The sequence below is a fragment of the Tinamus guttatus genome, unplaced genomic scaffold (genome assembly GCF_059628265.1).
Source record: "Tinamus guttatus ecotype Peru unplaced genomic scaffold, ASM5962826v1 Tinamus_guttatus_pri_ptg000245l, whole genome shotgun sequence".
NCBI classification, from domain to species: domain Eukaryota; kingdom Metazoa; phylum Chordata; class Aves; order Tinamiformes; family Tinamidae; genus Tinamus; species Tinamus guttatus.
In genome coordinates this window covers 919,361-941,089 of record NW_028288779.1, presented here as the reverse complement: position 1 = coordinate 941,089, position 21,729 = coordinate 919,361, and the positions used below count along the sequence as shown (strand labels likewise).

The 21,729-nt window shown below is 43.1% G+C and overlaps 1 protein-coding gene across 12 annotated transcripts in view; it reads left to right on the top strand.

Moving 5' to 3' along the window:
* Nucleotides 1–21,729, top strand: part of CELF2 (CUGBP Elav-like family member 2) — a 311,231-nt gene that overhangs the window by 235,816 nt on the left and 53,686 nt on the right. For 11 of the 12 annotated variants that reach the window (XM_088526296.1, XM_088526301.1, XM_088526298.1 and 8 more), the window contains 2 exons: nt 9,937–9,985; nt 16,704–16,838. In XM_088526296.1, coding sequence (XP_088382422.1) covers nt 9,937–9,985; nt 16,704–16,838 — 184 coding nt within the window. Of the gene's footprint in view, nt 1–9,936; nt 9,986–16,703; nt 16,839–21,729 lie in introns of those variants that run through there. The other variant, XM_088526305.1, reaches the window with a different exon arrangement.

Here is a 21,729-nt window from a genome sequence, read left to right as displayed (position 1 = left end):
TCCTATTTGTCTATACAGAAATACATGATTAACCAAAAAGAAAGGTGCTGCTAAGTGTTACAGTCAGTTTAAATGCTTTGCTCATTTGCTTCTGTTCGGGGAGGGTGCAGGGTTGCTTGGGTGGGCATCTCCTTTGCCGCTTGGGACCATATGTATTTTGCAAAGGATGACATGGGTTTATCCTGGTTTAAAGGAGGCACCATAGCTCACAGCTCTTGTGTCTGGCACTCGTCTTCCTCCCTGTTGACGAGAGAGCCAAAAATAGAGCGTTTTATTCCCTGCATCCAGGCTGCCTTCCCCCATGCTTTCCTTGCCCTGCCTCATCTTTGTTTCAGCAGCTATCAAGCTCTATTAGGACAGTTCAGAAAAAAATAGCATACACTGAGAAACCGGGAGCTTGAGGCATCCCAGGGCTAGCAATTCTACCTGTGGAGCAGGCAGGATGAATGATGTGGATTTGGATTAGGAGGGCACCTCTGGATAACGGAGCATCTTTGCAAAGGGCGTGCTCAGATCTTTGGGCCAGCGGCACATAAAGATGCTGCTCTTGGAGCACAAAGCAAATAAAGCTGCTCATTGAGTACAAAAGCAACTTAAAGAATAAGTAAAGGAAGGTAGTTTTGCACAGGATGGCATTTATGAATTACATTGGTGGTTTGTTAAGGAAAATAGGGGTCTCAGTCTCAGGGAAATTGCTTTGATGTTCATCCTTGGGTTCAGTTGCTCATACAGAATATCATAGGTGGAGATAAGCCAATTTTGGTTCTGTTGTTCCCAATACCATCCCCTTTGCTAGCAAAAACTTAATCTCACTCTCTAAATAACAAAGCTGTCTGGAACCGATTCTTTAAAAATACATGATTCTGTTAATATTGTGTATGTAATTTGTTCATTCAGTTTCCCAGTGCCTATCGGGGGAAATATTAGATCTGTTTTCTTAAGATAAGTGCTATGAATATATGCTGGATGTTTAAGGTGGGCACCAAATACCTTCTTCATCCCCTCCAAAAGCCCTGGCAAGCTACATTAGCTACAGAGATGTGGAAAAAAAAAAAAAGAGAGAGAGAGGAGAATGAATTGAATGGTTAAAAATTGCACAGTTATTTACTACAGTGCTCTTACCGCTGTGTATATTTGTATATAGACACAGCTGGAGGCTCCTATATTCACCCTGACAGTGTATATTCGTGCATGTTTGTGGTTTGGGGCAGCAGTGACATTCTGTCTTCAGCAATGGATCAAGTATCTGGCTCTCCTCGTTCTGTCTCCGCAGCCGGCTTATTTCGCCACTGCAGAGTATTGGCAGAGCACTGAGAGCTTTTATTTGGATGCCGATACTGGATAGCTGTGGAAAACGTCTATAGTGCAGCTCACAGAGAGCTTAAATAAAATCTATGAGCCATATCCTCACTTGGCGTAAAACGTTATGGCCCCGCTGCCTTTCCAATAAAACCATGTGGATTCACCTCGGTGATCCCAGTCCAGAGAGGGGGATTTTTGATAGCTCCATTCGCAACCTCCTTTCTACCTAAATGCTCCAGCCATTCCTGCCATGTGGACCACTAGTTTGGGGCTCATGTCTGACCTTTCAAGAAATCTGGATTGGCCTGTGTTTGGTAACAGGGAGGGATTTGACTGACAGGCTGCTGGTGACAAGGGAATTGGGAATAAAGAAATGCAGGCTGGACTCAGCATTGCTCCTTACCTTTCCTCAGCAGCCCCCTGTGAGCAGTGCCAGCTCATCCTGTAAATTGTACCCTCTGCTCTAATTTAAAAGGTAGAATTTCAATAGAAGTTATAATTTGGATGCTTTTGGGGCTTATTTTAGACTTACCTCAATCACACTCTTTAACTAGAAAATGTTCTCACTGTTGCATTGAAATGCAAATATGAAGGCTTTGCGACAAGAACTTTAAAAAAGAATAAAAAAATCCATACCCTCAAATTGGAGTTTTGTGCCAAATAATGAACTCTAGTTTCTGTCAGAAGGGGAGACCAAGTGTGGTGCAGGAGCAAGGTGACCTATCCCACAGAAGGGAGCAGAAGAGGCGCTCAGCAAAGGCAGGGAGAAAAAAATCTGATGTAAAACCCAGGGATGGCTTGAGGATGGTTCCTTTCATATTGAAGGGAAACCAAAAATGGAGAAGCTACCCAGAGATGAGATGATGCTGACAAAGAATCGAGGGAGCCCTGACCAGCCTGCCTTGCCTTCCTCAAACGTTGCGGTCCCTGGTCATTCCCCTTAAAGAGCTGTTTCCTGAATTTCAGCAGGGCGATGGTATAGGATGTTGCTGAGTGAAATCACATGATGTTTTCCCCGAGGAAAACAGAGGAGACGGTACATGCAAGCCCAGAGTGGAGTAAATCTTAAAATAAAAGTTCTGCGAAACAAGCATTTAATATCCCGCTAGTGGTGCCCTGAGATTTTTGGTTCGTATTACAAGAGATGCCACATATTTCTAAGTACCTTTCATTTAAGCTGAATTTCCCTGCCGTTGCCAGTAGCCTCCCAAAGCATTTCTTTCATTTGGGTTTTGTCTGGGGTTTTGCAGGGGAGGAGAAGGAGGTGGAAGGTTGCTTTGCTTTCTTGGCATCCTCCTAGATGTTTACGTGGAATCGCAGCTCAGAAGGGAGGTCGCTCACGAGGACCACATTCAAACATGAAGCGCTCCGATTTTGAAGGCTTTCCATCTGGCGGCAGAAAAGGTTTTTTTAAGCTGGAAATTTCACAAGTCAGAATTTAAATCCTGGGGGAACATTGTCTTTAAAGATGCTGAAATCATAACTGAGAAGGGCAGATGTCCCTAAGGGTATCCAGGAACCAGTAGTACCCGAACCGAGGATCTGACACATGCAGGGAGAACAGGAGTGAAATAAGCTTTTCCAGGTCACTCAAGCAAGCAGAAGACTCAAGTATTCCCATCCAGAGGTCAGGAGGTTTTAAGACTTTTCACAGGAGATGATGTAAGAGGTGCCGGCTTTGGGCTTGGCTCTGGCTCTGTTTTCCAAATGTTCACATGGGTTGCTGCTCTTTGGTTTTAAGGAAAGTGCCCCTTTTGAAGCATCCTGTTGCCATCTGGAACACATGCCAAAGACTGGCCACGGAATGGAAGAAAGTGTGACTTCAAAACACTGGAGTCATCTCCGGTGGGACATAGCCTTGAGTGCCGGTGTCGTTCTGGGAAGTGAGTCCTGGCATCTGAAGTCATGTGAGGCAAATCCATGTGGTGTGGCCCAAAGCTGTGCTAGCTGGGGTCCCACAACACTGACACTGCTGTACCAGTGCTTCGAGTTTCATGTTGCCCTTCTCAACTTAGGTAGGCCTTGAGGGACTTGTTCGGGTGCATGGTACCTTGCCATGGTCCCCCTGAGCCCTGTTTCTCCCAGGTGCTTGCCTTCTGCTGAAAAGAGATAGCTCCAAATCCTCCTTTTGGGAGTGGGTATCTATTAAAGTACAAGGAGCTACAGCCCCACCACGAGTTGTTCTGCTCCACAGAGCAAGGGGAGCCACCACTGTGCCACGTTGTCCCCTCAGAAACACGGATGGGCATTTTTGACCAAATGCTTCTTGCGGTTACCTCGAGTGGGTGTTACAGCTCAGTCAATCGATGTCGCGGAGGCACTTGGTTATCTTTCGTCGCCTTATCGCTTTGCTGGGAAGGGAGAAGCATGGGCACGCAAACTCCAATTGGCAAAATGTCAACAAAAGTTATTGCTGCTGCAGATGAGATGGATAATGCTCGCTGTTAAAATAATATCTGGCGTTTTGCTCAGATGTCTAATGGGTTTGCTTTTTAAGCATGGATAATACAAAATATCCCCAAGGCATTATTCCCAACAAGATACAGAATCCCACTTAATGTCTATTTTTAGGATTGAATAGGTTCTGTGAAGGCTCATTTGTTTGAAGAAAAGATAGTTAATCACTTTGGTTTCCATGTGATTTTGAAGAGAGAAGTTTTGTCGTAACTGCCCGTCCTTATCTCCGCACTGGCTTGCGTATGTCCTGGAATTGTTGCCGTTTGTGTGGGTGGGAAGAAATGAGGGAATTGAATAAATGGTGTAGAACTGCTAACGGAGCAACAATAGTTATTTGTACATTATGAAGCTGTCACTTCTCAAACCACCAACTTTTACATTTCTATATTAGGGTGCGAGTTTGGAAGAAGACAGCGTGCTACAGTCCAATTAGCAAACGTCCAGGAGGAGCCGCGGGATGTGGGAGTCACTGTGGAAGGGATCCTTCGAGTGTTATTATTACTATTTTAAAGCACAGCGTTGTTTTAAGTCACTCAAGCTAATGTTCAATTTAACTTGATTTTTAAATGGACTGTAGTGGATTGCAAATGACTGACTTGGAAGGCTTCCAAAAGTCATTGAATTGCAGCAGCTTCAGTGCTCTCCTGCAAAAGCAACAACATGTTTTAAGCAAGCTATATGCTTGTTCCTGTGCTCTAAATAGAAAATAATGATGTTATGCATTACTGCATGAGCTATATTTGGCACCCACCACCAATTTTCATTTTCCACTGCTTTTCTCCTCTGTCCTTCCATCCCTTGCTCTCTTTCCTAAATACTTATATAAATATGTGTATGGCAGAAATCTAGAAGGGAAGGAAACAGACCATGTTCGTCTGATGCCAAAATGATACAAATACCTAATATGGCTTCAATCCCTTAACCCAGGAACTCACAAAAGGATCACAGCAAGGAGTGATCAGGCTGTTGCATTGCTCAGACAGTTACGACCACTACTTTGCATTTATTTGTTTGTGCTTATATATGATGGATGCACACTTATGCTCTGATGGATGCACGTTTATGCTCCTTTTACTCAGGAATACACCGAGCTGTCATTTACACTGGCTTGGGGAATCCAGGGCTCTTTCTGTGCTAGTAAAGTGAGTGTGACTGAAGCACTGGTTTCAATGCTGCTTGATTTGTGGTATGATGTGTAGTGGTTTGGTGTGTGCCAATAAGTATGTTTGGGGAAATAATGTGGGTAGACACTGTTCTCACTAGGCAGGGTGGACAAGGCCGTCCTGTTTTGATAGAAAAGAGAAGTATAGATGTATAAATGCAAGCTGTGCCATGCCACTTGTCTTAAGAGCCAGAGAGTGGTCCCTTGCCTCTTTTATTCCACTAGTATTTATTCAGCCTAAGAGACTGTACCCAGCTTCCAGACAAGTTCCCTGAAGCTACAGCCAGATATTGACTGTGTATTTCAAGTTAGTTTGACCCTAGAGTAGTAGTTCTAAACAGTTCCCTTTGATAGGAAAATACACCTCTTTCGCTTCTGGGAAACTCCTATTTCTTGTGAGTCGCATGGGTTTTCAAGAGCAAAACAAGTTGCTGTTGAAGTGATGGGAGAAATATGTTCAAGAGCTTCTCCAACAGGACCCTCGAGAAGAGCTGAATGTAAGCATCTGCTAATAATAACCCAGAAAAATAATTCTCTCTGAAGACACAGGGAATCGTTTAATTTTCTGGAGTTGGTGGACCATTCTCCCCTCTTCCCTCGGTTTTTTGATGGGTCAATCCTCTGCATCCGGACTTCCAGATGCTCTGAAGGGATGGATGTGCAGGAATTTATGAGGAGGACATTTTGTTTCTCGTTTTCTTTGCACTACCAGTCCAATTAGGCTGTATTCACCTATTGAATCAGTAGCCTGGAGAAAACTTTAAATTGATTTAAAGTTTAAACTAGTTACACAAAGCACACACACTTTTATTTCCCAGCATCCATGTTGATGCCTCTTCAGGCGTATTTCTTCCCTGAGTCCCCTAACCAATGACTAATATTTTCTTCATCTTTGGTTTTCCCATTGTTTCCAAACAGTCCATAGATTTATAATCCTTTTGCGCAGGAGGAATATTAAGGTCCCGTTATGGTCTGACATCTCTTCTTCTCTCTTCACACGTCCTCTCCTACCATTTTATAGTTTTGTGACATATGAAACATGAAGGAAGTCTCCTTTGGCTTTGACAGTGATCGATCCTAGCAAGAAGGAGGTCCCAAAATGATAGAAATGACAAGATACAAGCAAGCTGTCATCTTTTAATCCTCTTGCTGTTTGTTTGCTTTGGATGTCACCCAAATAAGGCGAGTTCTTCAGGAGAATGGGTCAATATTAATAATTGCAAGCTCTTATATCTCTTTTAGCCTTCATCTCACCATTGTATCATTATTTTCAGTTCCTTCTCCCTTCCTTAGAGCTTCCTGCTTCCTTTTCCTTTGTTGGACCCCTTGTACACGCTGTTTCTACTTTTTCCCTGGTTTTGGAGGTGTTTGCACTCCCTGTTAGGTGGTGGAGCAAGCTTTGGTGAGCTTCCAGCAGCAGCATTCGAAGAGAGGAGGCTAAACACAAGGAAATGTTTTGGCCTTTTGCCAGGGACAAAATAAAAAAAAAAAAAGAAAAAAAAAAGTTTCACTTGACTTTGTGTTGTGTAACATGGACTTTATGCACCAAGATCATCTGGTTTGGACTCAGAGCATTGGGCCAGGTCTGGGTCCTCCTAATCCCCTGCTTGTGCCCTTGTGTTAAGATTGCGAATTGGGGTCAGGGAATCTTATTTGACAGCCGATGAGAGAAAGCTGGCAGGAGTGATGGCTTAATGAAGGCTGGGGAGGATCTGTGGCGCTGGGAGGGTTTGGGGTTGCTCCATTGGTTTTTATTCTCTCTGATGACGTTATATGTGCATATGGTTGTGTGTGTTCAGGAAAAAAAGAGTCTATATACACATATATATATATGTAAAACTAATCAGTGCCAACTCCAGGTCTTTGGGCCTGCTGCTGCCCTCTCTGCTTCTATAGGGTCTTCTTCTGACTATAGAGTCGATGCTCAGCATAGCATTACCATATATAAATTACTTACTGCAGTCACTCCCCTAACTCTTCACTGCTTACTAATTGCAAGCATGTACTCATAAATACTGTATTTTTAGAAGTGAAGCTTTCTCTTCAAGCCGCAGAAGAAAACATTTCCTGTTTTTTTTCTGTATGACAACGTGACACACCGAGCCATCGCTTACCTTGAGACGCCTAAGTGTGCGGCGGTGTGATGTATAGCCACAATAACAGCTTGCTGATAAGACGTGAAATCCTTCATGGCCATAGATGACATGATTCTAGTGGGTGGCATCTAATTTGAAACAGGTCTGTATCATCTGTAATCTTTTGGAGGGCCTGGGAAAGCACAGCTCTCTTATTATTTTATAGCCTACAGTTATACAAGCAAGATATAAAACGCACAGACTATTTTCATTTTGCTCATTGTAGAGGGAAGAGATAGCACCTGTTTAGCCTTTGTGTCTGCCTCTTTAATTTTCGTATTCACTGTGCTCTTCTTCAAGATTCATTCTTTCTTTTCTCTTTTTTTTTCTCCTCTTTTATACACCTACTTTTAAATATTTTATGGCTAGAGAGCTTATAATATGTATTGTCACGGCAGTTGTCTCTAGAGGTCAGCAATGAGTTTAATAATGAGATGCGAACCAGTGACTCTGTAAAACCCATTTCAGGTTATAAATGGCATGTTTTATTGAATCCGGTGTTAAAGGTTGTTAACGTATCAATTGGTGATGGTCAGGGTTAAACAAGCTTCAACATGAGCCCTCTCATGTTAGGGAACTGACAGTATCATATTTTTTCCAGCCCTTTGCCGAAGCCATGTTTGTGTATCGCATCCCTTTTGCTATGGGTGTGCTGTGATTTAGACCCTCTTAGCCTGATCCGAATCTGCCATTAGTTTTGCAGTGACATAAGGCTGCTAAATGCAATGGAATCACCCCTGATTTGTGCTTGCTAGCAAGGAGAGAAGACTTCCTAGGGTCTGGATTAAGTGTGATTTTTCTAGAGGTACATATTCCCAAATGTACGGCAAATTGAGAAATGGTGTTTCCGGTGGTCCTAGGAAAATATCCTACATCCTTCTGGACCTCTCATATCAGGAGATGGGTCTCCTCATGCCTACCTTAGCTCTTCTGTGCCTGCTGCTCTTAGCTGTGCTCTGCTACAGCCATCCAGACAAGTCCTGTGGTTGCTTGATTGCTCCATCTTTCCATCGTTCTGCAGAGCCACCAGGGCCTGCAGGCCTCATCGGAGCAGGTTGCACCTTTTTTCCTCTTTCTTATTTATTTTTTTGCTTGCTCATGGACAAACTGCACCACATCATCACATTCCCGCAAATTCAAAGGCTCCTGCAGTGCCTGGTGTATTGTTGATGCCAGCTAAATGTTAAGCACTGGTTAAAGAAGATGGAGCGCAGTGTAAGTTCCCTTTTTGCTGTAAATTAGATGGAATAGGAGCGGTGGCAGGAAAGTGCAGGGCTATTAAAGTCCATTTGGGAAACAAATGATTCAAAAAGAACAGGATTGTTAAAATTGAAAGCAAATTTATGCATCCTGGTGACTGTGTCCACCTTGTGGCTTTGCCTTCTCCTTAGGGCACAGTGGGGAGGTTTCAGGCAGTCCGAGGAATGCATTGATTTGTAGGGCCAGGGAGCACTCTGTATTTTAAGTAAATTTTTTGAGAAGATTCGCAGCAATATTTTATGTTTGCTGAAGAATTTAGCAGATTTGTCCCTGGTGTTACATGACTTCACCAAAATGAACACAGATTTGGTTGTTTGTGGCTCTGGAAGTGTGTTTGAGATGAGTGGGTGGATGTCATCTCCTGCTCAGATGCTTTGGTTTTTCAAAGCCAAGTTTGGCATAACAGTCCTTTATTAAATATATATATATATATGACTATTTAGGCAGTACTCAGCTTTGTTTCACTGAAAGACAATATAAAAGCAGTAAGAACACAGACTTTGATACATGCTGGTCAGAACTGTGGAAGGATTGAGGAAGAAAAAGAAGTCAGGGGCTCCACTGCTGCAGTGAGGTTTGTACAGGCAAATCCCTGCAGTTCTGCAGATCCCTACTCAAGAAAATAAGGGAGGGGGCATTTTTTGCAAGCATGGACAAGACTTCGGGAAGCTTTTGAGTAGCTGTAACAAATTTCATCTGAATCTATCACAGTGGACACACAGCTATCTATAATCAAAGGAAGAAGGTCCAGTGGAAGTGCCAGGCATTCTGATCAGAGAGAGGTTATTATTAGCTGTTCTGATGTTGCTGATCCTGAACAAACAGAAAACACTTTCAGAGAGAGTTTGGGTGGCATAGTAAATCATAAAAGGTGTGGGAATAACATTTGGTAGCAAAAGATGAGGACACACTGTACCAAGTGTGTGAACCTGGGATGCCACATGATGGACACCACAGGACACTAAGATTTATTTAGCCATAATGGGGGGGGAGAAGGGAGGAACAGGTTGAAAATGAAAATATTAGGAGTTTTTTGGGGAAACAGAGCTGTTCTGTCTTGTGGTAGAAGCTTATGAACAAATGTATAAGAGTTTCTAAAAAGAAGGCAAGGTACTAAGCGGTTATAGAAAGCGTCTCATCCTCTCTGGTACTCAATCAGCACATGGTTTTTTAATTACAAGCAAGGTTCATTTGTCAAGCTAAACTCCTCAGAGTGTGTTTCCAATGCTTGCTAGGTCTTAAATTACTTGAATATTCCATCTTGGTTTTGGCAGTAGTTGAACTTGAGAAAAAAAAAGTTGGTTAAACGGAAAGCAAGCATGCCATAAACTAATGAGGGCTGTAACTTTAGTGGTCTTCTGAAACGAGATACAGCAAATTAAAGTTTTATATGACTCCTATGGGCCCAATGATCTATTTTTTTTAATCTTCCTGGTTGTAAAATGCCTCTTTACCATTTTATTTTTTCTTAAAAGCCTATAATGTAGTGCTGTTTTGAATTTAAATCATTTGAGCATGTTTAATACTGATCATGTATCCTTTTAGCCCCTCATTAGAAACATGATTCTTGCTTTTTATGACAATCCAACCTGCCTTACTCTTTTTCATTTTTATTTTTAGATGCATCATCCTATTCAGATGAAACCTGCAGATAGTGAAAAGTCCAATGGTACGTGTTTTCACTTATTCTTACTTAATTGTGACTCTCTTTCCATGAAAGCACACAAAACATTGCCAGAGTTTTTGCTTTCCTCCCTGTGTGGCGAAAGCTGTGTGAGTAGGTTTCCCTACAGCTGACAGGTCTGGAAAGACGTTGACCTGCTCTGAACTCCAATTTATCTTCAGCTTTGAAAACGGATGGAAATGTTCTGAGGAGCGTTCTTGCCTCGGACCTGCTGTATGTCATGGCCTGCCTTATTACATGTGTCTTCCACTTGCTCTGCTGGCAGTTAGGTGATCCAGGAGCATCTGATATTGATAGGATGGAGATGAAATTTTAATGGTGGAAGACAAAGGGAAAAGCAAAGTAAGCATTCCCGTGCTAACAGAGTGTGTAAGCACCTGATGGGTTCTTAAACATTTGCCTAAACTTCCTTTTCTGTGGAATGATGCCATTCTGAATCCCAGCCAAATTCAAACTTTAATTGTATGCTTAGTTCTGAACTGGGAAAGCCACCTTGCATCTCGCAGTATATTTATTCCTCTCAACCATTCTGAAATGAATGCCATAATGACAGTAATATCCATTCGGAATACTAGGTTACTGCCTAAATGGATGTATATGACATGCAAAATAGACAGCACGCTAAATCTATTAAACATGCCAGGTTTGTATATTCAAGGAAATAAGATAATCGGATGGTAGTGCAGCCTGGCTGTGTGTGATCCTTTAAAAATATATACATGTGTATATTTTTCCCCTTGATTTGTTCCTGTAATTTTCTCAAATGTATGTTAAAGATATCATCTCCCTTCTTAGATTGCAAGAGCTTCTTTTTCCCATAAGGCCCACATAATCAGAGCTGGTTTCTCCAACAGGCATCTTCGCACCTCATTAATTAGTAATCAGGGCAGAAGCCATGCACTTAGAGATCTACATACCTGCAAATGTAAATTATGATTGGGCTCTAAATCTCTCCGCAAGGCTTTTTTAAGGCTTCTTTTTTGCTAATTGTGGTGCATCCCATTTTCAGGCTTCTCCAAGGAATATAAAGTTTAGGACGAAATTAAAACTTCGCATTGTGCTAGGTTTTCTATTAGGACAGCTTTCAAAACAAAACTGGCCACAAGCACAGCAGATTTGAGCTGTCACCCGGACTCTCTCTTTCATGTTATCCAAGAACACCATTTTAGGAGCAATATATTGCCTTTCTTTGAACGCTCGGAAAAGAGACCAAGGCATCTGCACGAGCAGGAGGCCAGGACTTGTCAGGCTTGTCAGCCCCCACCGTAGTGAGTGAGAGTTTTGCAATTCAAACCAGAATGTCACCCCCTCGTTTTTCTTGTGCTTGCAATGGGCAAAGTTTTGCCCCAGGTACAGGAACACCAGCCAGGACCCTCCGAGCTAATTGCAGCCTGTATGGGCCCTTCTTTCAAGGAAAAGTATTTACCTTAAGTTCCTGACAAATTAGAAAAATAGCAGACAATGGAGCAAAATAAACTCCAAATGAATTACTTGTTCATTGCTTGAAGTTTTTTTCTTGCTAAAGAAGATTGAACATATTGGCAAAGCGCTATGGGGAATTGTGCAGCTCCTGGTCCTGCTCTGCAAGGAGAACGTGCTCAGAAAGCTGGGTAGATTAGCTCCTCACTGCTCTTAGCATGGCCATAGCTCCACACTAAGGGTGGAGAGTTTGGGTTAGGGGCACAGGGGTGTTGACTTTCTTTGTATTTTGGAGAAAACCGTTGGAAAGATCAGAGGTTGAGTTGTGAGATTTAGACACCTGCTTTAGGGTCCCGGCGAGCACATGCACTTCTTATGGGCATGTTGCAAGTGATGAGGTGTAGGAAGCACCTCCATGCTGGTGGTGAGACCTGCAAGCACCTTGGATAATCTGGAAGGGAGGCCCCAACAGCCTGGGCAAGGGCTCGGCGTGTGTTTCCATATGCTGCAGGCTTTCCATGCGAAGAGGCACGTTGTCTGTGCCAAGAGCAAACGGCAGGAAGGAAACGTGCCACTTGGGCAAGACTGGCAGGTTCCAAGGGGAGGAGAAAACAGGCATGCCAGAGGGTCTTGGTTTTCATGATCCATGGCATTTGAGGTTTTGAGAAATGCTCGAAAACCTTTGACTGGTGACTAGTGGGAGGATCCTCCTACATTTTCTGGTGAAGTAGTGTTTCTGAAGTTTCAAAGAGGGTAAAGAAATTCTTTCAGTCAAAAATATGAAGTTCGGTTGCTTCTTGCTCGCTGTTCCTCTGTTTAGATTTATATGCCCCTTCATAAGCCTGTCGCTTAGCACAAAAGACCAAGCTTGCCTCTTGGAAACTTGAAGAAGGATGTGGAAGAGACACCTCCTGCACATGCTTGACAAAATGCCTTGGCATTTCTGCAATATTCAGACTTTATTAGCAACCTGAAAATCTGTTTTCTTCTGGGTAGGAACTGGGTGACTGATAGGTCTAGGCAATCATTTCCATCCCTTCCTTCTCTAAGGGAGTGGAAACAGTGAACTATAGCTCATGTCTCTGACTCATCCCTTCTCTTGCACAGATGAACCAAAGCTTCATCTCTTCCACTGAGCTTTTAGCAGCTAGAGTGGTTGGAGAAAGATTTGCCTTTAGGTCTAATTTTGTCTATTTGTCTACCCTGGGGGATTCTTAAAAGGCTTTTGTTGTTGACAAGCATAGCATCCCTGAAAGAGTCTCAGATGATGCAGTTTATAGTATGTCCTGTTCTGATCACCTTTTAAATATAGACCTGACCACCTTTATATTGCTCTCAGTTATTTTAACCTATTGACAAAGTTTTGTTTAGGGAATGCCTGCCAGAAAAGCATGGCTTGAAGGCTTCAAAGACTCCACCATTTGCTCTCCAGTGTTAATCACTCACATCATTTGGCTGCTTAAGGCTATTTATTATTTTTTTTTCAAAAAATATATGTATGTTGCTGCACTCCAATACAGAAAAGCATGTAAATGCATGCTTGACTTTATGTAGTCAGTGGCCGCATGCTACAATTTACTAAATAATTTTTTTTCTGCATCAAAATTTGAATATTGTCAATACTTTCAGGCACATATCCTGAGGGCAGAATCTTCTTAAATGGATCAAAGCAGAAACACCTCAGGGAAAATGATGAAATTCTCCATTAAATAGAAGGCGGGGAGGGGATGGGAGAGAGTTGTGTGATCTTATCATTTATTTTTATTTATTTTATCAGTGAAAACTTGAAGAAATAATTTTGAAATTCTAAGTGGCACGACTTTGCCGATTTGGAAGGAGTAATTAAATGCCATATGTTAGCACTAACACATAGAAAAGTTGATAATTAATGCAGGCAGCTCCGAATCCAGGTGTGACTTTGACAGATTGCACGCGAGGGTTTTTCACAGGCTCACAGATAAGGATAAAAAAGTCTGTTTTCCCCTCTTCCCTCCTGGATGATAAAAAAATAAATAACCATTTATACCTAATTAACCATTTCTTGATTGGCTCAAAAGAGAAGGCAACTTCTGGAGGGGAAATGTGCTCTTTAACTGACTAGAGCTGTCAAAATGTATAATAAAGGAGTATTCCTATGATTTTTTCAGGATGGAGTTTTGGAGGTTTAGAATGAGAGAAAAGCAAAATTGCTCAAATCTTAAGGCGGTTTCCCTTGATTATTGTAGGGTTCAGCTCCTCTGTAGCATACTGATAATAATCAGTACCCTTCATTCTCATGGATTAGCACAGCTGACCTAGTTAACTGAGGAATGAGGGTTTTCCTCGTGAGAAATGCTCATTACTGTTGGTTAGCTAAAAATTCAGGCCCTTAAGACCGCATTTTGCAGGTTGGGTGTAGCACTGTCAGAAGGTAGGAGATCCAGTGTGAAAGCAGACCCAAGGCAGAGGCTGAGTTCATCTCAGCTACCTTTAGAGGACTAAGGTGTAGTTATGTCCCTTCAAGCGAGACACCTGGGCACCCTTGCTAGGCAGGGAGGAATTCCTGGGTTTGCAGGAGCAATTCATCTCGTTGTAAAATAGATACCTGCAATTAGTTATACAGAGTTCCCCCACTGTGCACACCTGCGGTCAGGCAAAACATTTTCACCCCAAATCCAGCAGGTTTAACGCTGGTCGTGTCACATCAAACTGTGCCTGGGCACTGACCTGCATTTCTAATATGCCATGGGGGAGTATGCTAACCTCTAAATAAATACCTCTTCATACTTAGTGCAATCTGTTATCTATTTAATTTTCACTCCATTTCTGCAAGTCTCGTAGGGCTCCTTTTTGGAAAGAAAGGGCGGAAACAGGTGACATGCAGGGTGCAGAAGCAAATTCAGATAGCCAGTCTTTGGCAGGTAAAAATGCATTCCTTTCTCTGTGCAAAAATATAGAATTGAAAATTCCTTTGACTTAATGATATCAGATGTTATATCAGACAGGGTGAAAACATGTCATTTCGATCCTGACTATTGTCCCTTTAAATATTTTTTTTGCTGGGCCTCTAGCCAAAATAGAATAGCAGTTTTCTTAAGCTTCAGCAGTGATCAGCGCTGACAAATAGTGCTGAATGCCGAGCACGTCACCATATCAATATGTTTTCTGTACTCTGAGCATCCTTTGTGAAATCTGCATTTCTGAGACATACAGTACACGGGAGCTGGATGTTTAATTTACTATAAAATCACCCTGAAGCTGCAAACCTGCAAATCATGTTAGTTAAATGGCATGTTTATAGGTTTACTAGCAAAACTGAAGGAGGCCAGTGGGGAATTTGTTGTCAGCTCCTTTTGGGGGAAATTCAAACAAAAGCTTCACGTTGGGCATTGAGGGAGGGTAGAGAGGACTGGGGGCCATCAACACTTGGCTTTTGCACTTGCCAGATGAGGATCCCTGCATCAGTACAAAGTTACTCATTTCTTTCAATATCCATCTGAATTTCTTTGCCTAGAGTCTTTCTCCAGGGCTACATCCCATGGCTGATGTCAGCCAGACAGGCTGGCCAGAGACCTTCCTCAAAGAGGTTACTCAAGGCCATATAGGCATAAAAAAGATGTTTAAAATATATAAATATGTATATATATATCTCTGTGTGTGTGTGTGTGTGTATCCAAATATATATATATATAACAAGCCCAACATTGGTCTGTGTAGAACAGGCTCATCCCATGTATTCATCTTTGGTTAACCCTTTCTGAAGGGTTAACCTGCCCATGGAACCTCCATATAAAGTGGGAATGAAAATGTTGAGGCTTGAGGAATGTCTCCTGAGAAAAGCTGCTTCTCCTGGGTTTTAAATTTGCACCATTTTTCTTGCAAGCTTGTAGAGTGAGAAGCTGAGATTCCAGAGGGCTGATCTGCATTTTGGACTCTGACAAAAATTGGTGGTCTTGGCGCTTGTGTGTGTAAAAGCTACAAATACTTCTTGAACTCAGCAATTCAGAGAAAAAATTACTTCCAGCACCTCTCTTGTGATCAATAAACATGAACCTCTCCTTCTTTATTGTTGGAATTATTAAATGCCATTAAAGTGTTGAAGTATAACACAAATAAAATCCTATGAAAATAAATGCAGTTTCTTCCTTCTCAGCTGCAATTTATTCCATTTGACAAACTCACGTTAATACAAGGAGAGTGGGCTGGGGAGCAAGGGAAGAGTCATTATTATTTTTTGTTAGCCCTGAAATGAAAATACTTCATTACAAAAATAATTTGCACAATAATAGAAATAAATAAGTGCAGTGCAGAGTCTCAGGAGTAAAGCTTTCCTTCTGCCTTTGCTTCCCCACCAGCTCTGACAGTCTGCTCATTAGCGGTGAATTAGATTTACATGCCATTTCAAGAGAAGAAGAAAGCACTAGCGTATATACTGTATAATAAGCTCTTAGGTTTTCGGTTCAGTATAGATGGAATGGCAAGTAAACGGGGCGGGGGGGTGGTTTAAGTCTTTCCAGGGTGAGTTAAGTTTCGAGGAGCTATTTCTTTCTTGACAAGAGGCCACAGCTTTGGACTGGGAAATCTCTGCATGATTAAGAGCAGCGCTGTGTGCTTGCTACCGCAGCAGCCCAGCTTTGGCTGGTGTTGGTGACCATACCCGCAGGAAATATTCCACCAGTAATTCAGGTAGAGCAGCTTTTCGTCTTGCAAACTCAGCCCAGTGCTGCCCAACCATACACCTTGTGTCTTGTTGTTTTTCCGGACCAGTCGCTGCCTTTTTGTGCATTGAGCTGGTGGAAATTGCAAGCAAGGACAGGAGCTTCTATCTCTCTCCAAAGAGTTCCCAGGAATATTTCTCATTAGCTCCCAGCGTTCCGTGCATGGTCCCCTCTCCGCCCATCATGATTTCCTTGGTCCCTGAAGGAATTTATTGGCGTGAAAACCTATGCAAGGGCATTGCTACTTGCAGACGGAGGCTGATTTTCCCTTCGAAGCTGCCATGGGGAGGCGGAGGCGGCATGACTAAGGCAGCCAATTAATACATTATATAAACAGCAACCACCGCAGAAGAAAAAAAAAAGATTTTTTTTTTTAAAGGAATGAGATAAAGAAAAACTGGAGATTTGGGGTGGGAGGCAGGGAGGTTGTAAGTATAAAGTGTTTGCCTTAGGACTTGTCTGCAGTTACAGAGCTGGCCTCACATGACTGGAGCCTGGTTTGATGTGGTAATGAAGCATTGATCACAGGGAGAAAAAAAAAAAAAAGATGAAATGGCCTTTGCTCATTCATTATTTTTATCTTCTAGCCGTGGAAGACAGAAAATTGTTCATAGGAATGGTTTCGAAGAAGTGTAATGAGAACGATATCAGGGTGATGTTTTCTCCGTTCGGCCAGATAGAGGAATGCCGGATCCTGCGGGGACCCGACGGGCTGAGCAGAGGTGAGCGTGCGGCCCGTCCTGCCTCCATCTCCGCGTGCCGACGGGAGCTCCATGCCGCGGTCGATGCTCAGGGTTGGGCTCATCGCCTGTGCACTTCCCGCAAGGGCCTCAGGGCCACCGTCTCCGCGTGTGTCCTCACACCGGTTGTTAGCTGGGAATGTCCCCTTGCCCCTTTCCTGCTCTCGCCAAAGAGCCCTTCCTGACCCCATCTCTTGCTTGGGGTTGTAAGGCCAATAGAGAAAGGACCATAGACGACTGGTTGGAGGCAGGCCAGACATGGGACCTGGCCCTCTGCATAGTGTGGCCTCCTTGAATCCTGCTTTTTTTATGACCATATGGGAAACATGGGGCTGCGCTATCTTGGGAACGGAGAGGTTAGCCCTAACCAAGAACTTCATCCAGACTCAACTGCTTTCCAAAGAGCTTTTAAAGCCTGGGGCCAAGTGTCAAGCCAAACCCCAGGGCTGAGGTATGGAACAGCACCACAGAGAACCATCACGTGGCTGCCCTAGCCTTGGGCTGCCAAGTGCTTCAATAGCTGGCAGTCCCTTTTGAGTACAAAAGTGCCTTTTTTGAGGGAAAGACCCTCGGAAAGAAAGATCTAAATGTATATTGATGACCCAGACTGCAAATCTCCTCCATGGTGTACAGACCCAAAATTACTCTCAGGAGCACAAAGCTTTTCACAAGATCAGTGCCACGTGGTGCTGTGGGAAAAGCGAATCTCAATGTTCCCGTCTGTCAGCAGGGAAAGATGCCACAGTAATGGCCACCATCACTGAACGACACAAGGAGTAAAGGAGTCTTAGGTGCGGAGCTCTGAAGACTATCCCTGCTGTTTCTATAGCCATATTTTTCCTCTACCCATAAAAAAGAATGGAAATCACAGTTTATGCATTTTATTACATTTTCAAAATGCACAGAAAAGATAACAGTGCCCAATTGCACATATATATATATTTATAGTACATATTTATTTAACTTCCGAATCTACTTGTTTCCTGTAGGCTCTGGAATCTGCAGTATATTGTGTATGATGTTGAGAAGTTAATGTTTTTTTGTTTCTGTGTTACCCAGACTGTGCAAAATGCCTGAAATTCTGACCGGGGGAAGTTGCATGTATCATTGTATGTTTCATGGAGCTGGATGAAAGCATTTACTCTACTGCTTCTGAATATTAAGCACTTGTTGGAAAGATAGGCTAACGAGAAATGGGATGCCCTGGGAAAGTTCTGCTTGTGCATTTGTGCTTGCCAAGACTGTAATCCCACCAGTTTTAGGCTCAGGACGCAGCAGTCCCCTTGGGCAAGGGGAGTCTCAGGGTTGATGCTTTTGCCTTGAGGAAGGCTTGGGGGAAGGTCCAAGGGTGGTTTCTGCAGCTCGGTAATGAGTGTTTTGCTGGCACAGCTGAAGGCTGTTGTTATGTGTCTAGACCCCGTGAGGCAAATCTCTAAATTTTAGTAATTTCACTTGCAAGGACGGCAGAGCAGAAGGGGCAATGGAAGTCGGAGGTGGAAATGGTGCTAAATAACTACTGAAACAGCAAGGTTTGGGCATCAAGTGTTTTGAGCCTCTGAAGAATTAATTGATGCACTAGCATTACCCAGCAAAGATACAGATCTTTGGGGGATCCACAGAAATCAAACTGTGCATTTGCTTTGTTCCCTAGACAGGGGTATCCTGCAAACACAGAAAAGCTATTTATGAATTTATGGACAGAGTAGTTTTGTTCCGCAGCAAATTCCAACCTTATGATATTCAGGAGCTGAGATTTTTAAGTCACTTTATGCGCATCCCAGGCAGAGCAGAGGCCACCCTTTCCCACAAGAGGCCAAAGATCATGGTCCAGGTAGGTCTGCTCCAGTAGCCTCAGCAAAGCAGTGTCCTAGCTGCCGTGTGGGTTATTTGGGTCCTGGTCACACCTGATGCTCCATGGTGTCCTCATGCCTCTTGCCTTGTTAAGCTCAAATTGCTTTCCACACACCTGTGTTCACACCTGAAAATGAGCTCGGCAGTGCCCGCTGGGTTCTCAGGCAGATGTTTATCAGCTTTGTGAAGCCGCTGCGCTGCCTGAGGAGCCCAAGCGCTGGGAAAGTTGGGCAGTATCACTGAGCTCAAATGAAAAGTATTAAGGGAGATTTGTGGCCAAGAGGTCTTGGCTGGAGCAGCACAAGGTCACCAGCCGTCTTGGGAAGGCGAGGGGAATGTATGCAGTTAAGCTGGTGTTTTAAATGGTAGTGCTTGGTGGATTTTGATTCACATTTCTGAGATGTCCCTTCCCTCTGCCACACTGCATGTTTTCCCAGCACCCCTCCGGATCTGCTTCCCTCCTGGGCACAGATGGGGGAATGAAAAATAGGCACTTTCTTAGGAAAACACAGAACCTTCAAGAACTCTCAGTACTTCCAGCAGTGCCGTGGAAATATGGTCCAACCAAGCCCATTTGGCATCGCCTTCCAGTTGTGTAATGCGGCATCTCGCAAGAAGGCAGCTCGAGAAGTTCAGTTATTGCTGTTTATGCCAACTCTGGAGCTTTGTAGAAGGATTCAGGGAAATAATCTTTAGCACCAGTAGATAGTTGCAAGCTCCCTGTTACACTGCTTGATCAGACGGCTTTGTTTTGAACTGCTATTTTTTTCTTAATGAAGAGCAAAAGCTTCTTGTTGACTTTCAGACTATGTGTATGCCACAGCGGTGCTGCTAGCCCAGGGATGGGCTAATGCAGGTCCATAACTGCATCTAGGGCTGTAATGCAGCACATGGCTCCAATGGCAAGGAAGACATCCACATCCCTCCCAGCAGCAGCAAGGAGAAACGAAACCCTTGAGGATGAGCACAATGTATGGGCTAAGGTCAAGAGAGAGACGGAGAGAGGCTGATCGGGGTGTTTCCAGGGCAGCTCCTAGCCAGGAGCTGACAGCTCTTTGAAACCCGTCTCTACAACCAGGCTAAAATAATGACCCAAAGACTAAAAATAATGATGCAAAGTGCCAGTGGTGGAACAGCGTGTTTTAGGCATTTTAGCTGTTTTTCCTGGAGTCATTTTTTTTCCTGCTGTCGTTTACTACTGCATCTAAGAAATAATTGTTGTTTATATCTGCCACTGGTTATATTCTGGTCAACTATAAAAAGAAATAGGCAGCAAGGAAAAGGCACTGCCCTCTGAAGGCTCTGGAACAATTCCTGTGAATAATTCTCCACTGTGAAAAACGTTTTAAAATAAAAATACCCTGTTGGCTGTAGAGATAAAGAAGCCGAAGAGTCAACAGACATGAGGCCGGCCTTCGCTTTAGCGGGGTCTATGGGCCTATCTAAAGCAGCTTGCCACTGCCAGCACTGAATTCATTATTCAAAGCGAAGGATTCAGCCTGCAGGGTTGTTTAATCCGGCGCTTTTTCGTAAGAGCTAAGTATGCTTTACAAAAATTTGTGATTGTGATATCATGGGCTAAGCTTCATTATCATGAGAAAGCAGAAGTGAACTGCCTCAGATGATGGAGATTTTTTTTAAATCACTTATTGTGAGCGGCTTAAGGAAACTTGCGGACCTCCCGACTCCTCGCACTGTGCAGTGTCTGCAGGAGCACAGATGCAAGCACAGACAGCCCCGGTGAGCAAAAATAGCAAGAAAAACCCACGTCTGATTTGCAGCTGTGCTGCTGATGTGCTGGGTGACCATAGGTGAGTTGCTCTCTCATCATGAGGATTATAACATTCCTCAAAATAAAGATTGCTGTGGTTCTCCACCTTTGCAAAATGCTTTTTTTCTCCCTGCCCTTTTTATTTTTTTAAGATCAGTGGATCAATATTTCTTCGCTCTAGGAATTATTATCATCCATAATGATGATTAAAAAAAAAAAAGCTGCTTATCACAGGAGCACCACACGGCAAATTATGCTGCTGTGTTGCTAAATGCAGATTTATATAGCAGATATGAGAAAGAAGTCAACTGGATTAATAGCATGCACTGAAAAAACTGCTAATTACACGTGCAGACACTTGGATCTACATGAACGCTGTAGAAAGGCTCAAAATGAATATTCCTACGTCTGCACTCCAATTTTTTGACTTTTTAACAAAGCATCTCTAAGCACTTGGGGACAAGCGAACGTTTCTGCAGACCTCAGTTACAAGGAATTACTTTGTTCATTTTCTTAAGAGCAGTTTAGAAATGTCAGAGACAGTCGCGCCATGGTGAGGCAATTTGTATTGATAAAATTTGTAAGTTTTGAGATTTGGGGTTTTTTTGATAAGCATATAAAAGAAAATTAATATTTGCCTCATAATTGCTTGTAGTGAAGGGTAGGTGAATAGGTTTTATGCCTGTTTGTTTCTTCTCATGGATATTTACTGCTCCTTCAATGAGCTGAAGTGCTGAGCATGGGAACAGCTTGGATTAGAGGCCACCTTCTCCCTTCAGCATCAGTAAGGGAAATGGCACCGCAACATTTTTAGTTTCCCTATGGAAGCACCTTGCTGCCTTATTTCTCTTGCTGAAATGTGGATTTTTTTTTTCCTCATCTTAAACTTTTTAAAGGCTGGAAAGGAGGGGACAAAATAAGCTAGGAAACAGAGCAAAATAAAGCTTTAGAAGGGAAGGCGGCCTGGACATTGCTCAGGCCATTGTGTCTGAAGTCAAAACAAGAAACTAAGGGGGAGAAAAATCTAGATTTTCTTTAACTAGAGACTTTCATCTCAGAGGATCCAAAAATGCAGGAGTCGTGGAGGCTTTTCCCTGCTCTTTCTTCCCAGGAAGCCAAGAAGAGTCCTGCCTAAAGTGAACTAGGACTTGGTGGTACAACCATAGCACTGCCATAGCACAGGGCACTAGGATTGCTTGGATGATGGTGAAAAGCTCACCTGGAGCTTTATTCTCTGTCATGGGAAGCCAT